Source organism: Morone saxatilis, unplaced genomic scaffold, assembly GCF_004916995.1.
Source record: "Morone saxatilis isolate NCDOM2014 unplaced genomic scaffold, NCSU_SB_2.0 Contig5, whole genome shotgun sequence".
Taxonomy (NCBI): Eukaryota; Metazoa; Chordata; class Actinopteri; family Moronidae; genus Morone; species Morone saxatilis.
The window spans coordinates 17037524-17040135 of NW_023340095.1; the positions used below are offsets into that span (position 1 = coordinate 17037524).

Consider the following 2612-nt stretch of genomic DNA (forward strand, 5'->3'; position numbering starts at 1 on the left):
TGGCTCCACCTTAACTTCTGGCTCTGCTTTAAGCTCCTGCTCCACCTTAACTTCTGTCTTTACTTCACCCTCTTGCTCCACTCCAACTTCTGACTTCACCTTAACCTCTAGTTCCTCCTTATTCTGACTCTTCTCGATGTCCGCTGGCACCGGAGCCAACTGTTCCTGCTGCTCCTTAGAACCGAGCCTGACTTGTGGTGCAGGATCTTCCACCACCACATGACCCTGCGCAGGAGGCACATCTCCCAGCAGAGGCTCCTGGAGTTTTTCAATAAAAACAGGAACTGGACCCGCATCTCGGGACAATGGTGGCATTCCCAGAACCACTGCAAAAAGAACATTTGAAAATAAAATTACTGGTGAAGTCAAACAGATTCCGCTACCTGCACCCACAGATGGACTATGAGAGTGTTTGTGTGCAGACATGTAAAAGGCCCTCAACCCTCCTACGTAGGAGCAAGACGCTCGGACTAAAAAAGACAAAACGGTGGTGTCGTTTTATGTCTATTTCTTGACGTTTTGCATATATTTGTAGTCACCTGATTGATTGTCCAATAAGAGATTTCAAGAGCTATTTAAATGGAAGCTCTGGTCCCCATGAACCCTCATTTAATGAGTAAGAGATAAGACCAGATGATCCATATTGAACTAATACATTTTTTTTTTTTGAACAATTACAAATACCAGAATAATTTGAGAAAATCGATACTTAACTAGACTCTCTTTTAGGATGTGACAAATCTTATAAACCAAATCACAGCAAATGACCAATCACAGTGAAAACACAACCTACATGTAGATACATTTTTTTAAACACAATGAAAAACAAAGTAAAAGTGATAGAAAAATAGAAAAATTAAATCTCTTACCTGCGAGACTCAGAGAGAGCAATGCCAGTGTCTTCATCTTGTTCTGATGATGATGTATGATCTGTATTTAGAATTGTAGACTGATTTACTGTTAAATGCGCCGTGTACCAGTAAGTTACACCTTCTTCTGTTTGCGACTGCTTTTTATCTGTGTTTGGTAACGGTACTCCTAATCTTTATATACAGCAACAAGTCCTGCCCCTTTCTTTCTGTTTTCAGTAAGTTATAATACAGAGCCTTCCTCTTACCTTATCTTGTCCAAAGCTCATATTTTTTTCTGTTTGTTTCCTCTTGGCATGGTTTCAATCACAATTAAGAGGGTAGAAAGTTCACTTTGTCAAGGTTCTTCCAAAGAAGTAAACAAGTATCAAACANNTGTTTGATACTTGTTTACTTCTTTAGTCTGTTTTAGACACGTGCACAAATAACTGAAAGTATGGATAATGTTTATTGGTTCTTGAGCTGAAACCGTCTGAATGAGAAGTTTAGTTGGAGACCAAGGAGTAAAACTGGAACTTACGTAAAATCAACAGATCAAAAATGATGTAAAAAATGTACAATAATACCTCCAGATCGAGTAAAAGAAAGTTTAGTACTGAAATACTTGACATGAAATTCTTATATCAACTTCCCTCTTATCCAGACATCTAGATCTGGACTCTGACCTGTTACAGAGAATAATTAACAGTATTTTACTGGCATTCTACATTTAGTCTCATGCACGATGAGAAACAACTCTTTAAACTATTTTGTATTTTTGTCCCTCCTCGATGCCGTAAACTGCAGCTGTAAATAAAATATGGAAAGAGGTCAACTGTGTCCAAATAGGCACCTGCTCAGGTTCACTGTAACCTCAGTGTACATCAATATTAATGGGTTCATTGTGTATTGAGGTATTCACACTATCATATCTCAACAGAAACTAACGTTCACTGATTAATATTTCTATACGTTACTCGTCCAAAAAATCTGTTGTGATTTGTTGACACGTGGCCCAAATCTCCAACCTCTCTTGCTGAAGATGTAAATTCATGTAAACAATAAAACTACTTTTTTTTATTATGTGTCCTGCCTAAGCAAAACTAGCTCGAGCTAAGTCTATGGAGGGATTGGTGCTAAATGGCATACTTGGAGGTATGCTATGTGGCTGCTGCTTGATCCTTATGGGTTTTTTGTTTGTTTTTTGGGGTCATTGTTACCTTTCACAGCATACATTGTGTCACATTAGGAAAAGCACAGGTATAATTAATAATATTAACGATGGCCATAAAGAAGTAATTTTGCCAGTTTCAGGGCCCTTAAATGGGACAAAGTCATTGTTAATGTAAAGAGGAACACCTATGTCTCTCTTCCCGTGATAATAATTATAACAACAATAATAATATAATAATGACCATGGTCAGGTCATTCCACAGTACAGGAGCCATAACTGCAAAAAGCTCTATCACCATATCAGTCTGGACCTTGGAACAATCAGGAACAATGTATTGGTGGATCTCATTGACTGGAAAGAAAACATGGGGCAATAAAAGGTCTGATAGATAAATTGGGCGAGGCCCCTCAGGGCTTTGTAACAGGAACAATAAGTAACCAGTGAAATGTGATCACGTTTCTTAGTTTTGACCCAAAGCATCTGTATTTGATGACCTGGAAATAACTGTGTCTGATCTGTCTCATGTACTGTCAGGATATAGTGAAAGTTTCAGCAATTATGACAAAAGTTATTTTAATGAAAGTTACCTA

The 2612-nt window shown here is 38.0% G+C and overlaps 1 protein-coding gene across 2 annotated transcripts in view; it reads right to left on the reverse strand.

Annotated features, from left to right (window-relative positions):
• The window catches only part of LOC118339253 (probable serine/threonine-protein kinase kinX), a 2444-nt gene extending 1412 nt beyond the window's left edge, over window positions 1-1032 (reverse strand). The window contains exons 1-2 of one of the 2 annotated variants that reach the window (XM_035676828.1): window positions 870-1032; window positions 9-326 (exon numbers count right to left, since the gene is read on the reverse strand). In XM_035676828.1, coding sequence (XP_035532721.1) covers window positions 9-326; window positions 870-906 — 355 coding nt within the window. In that variant the 5' untranslated portion in view covers window positions 907-1032. Of the gene's footprint in view, window positions 327-869 lie in introns of both variants that reach the window. The other variant, XM_035676827.1, reaches the window with a different exon arrangement.
• Between the last annotated feature and the right edge of the window lie 1580 nt (window positions 1033-2612).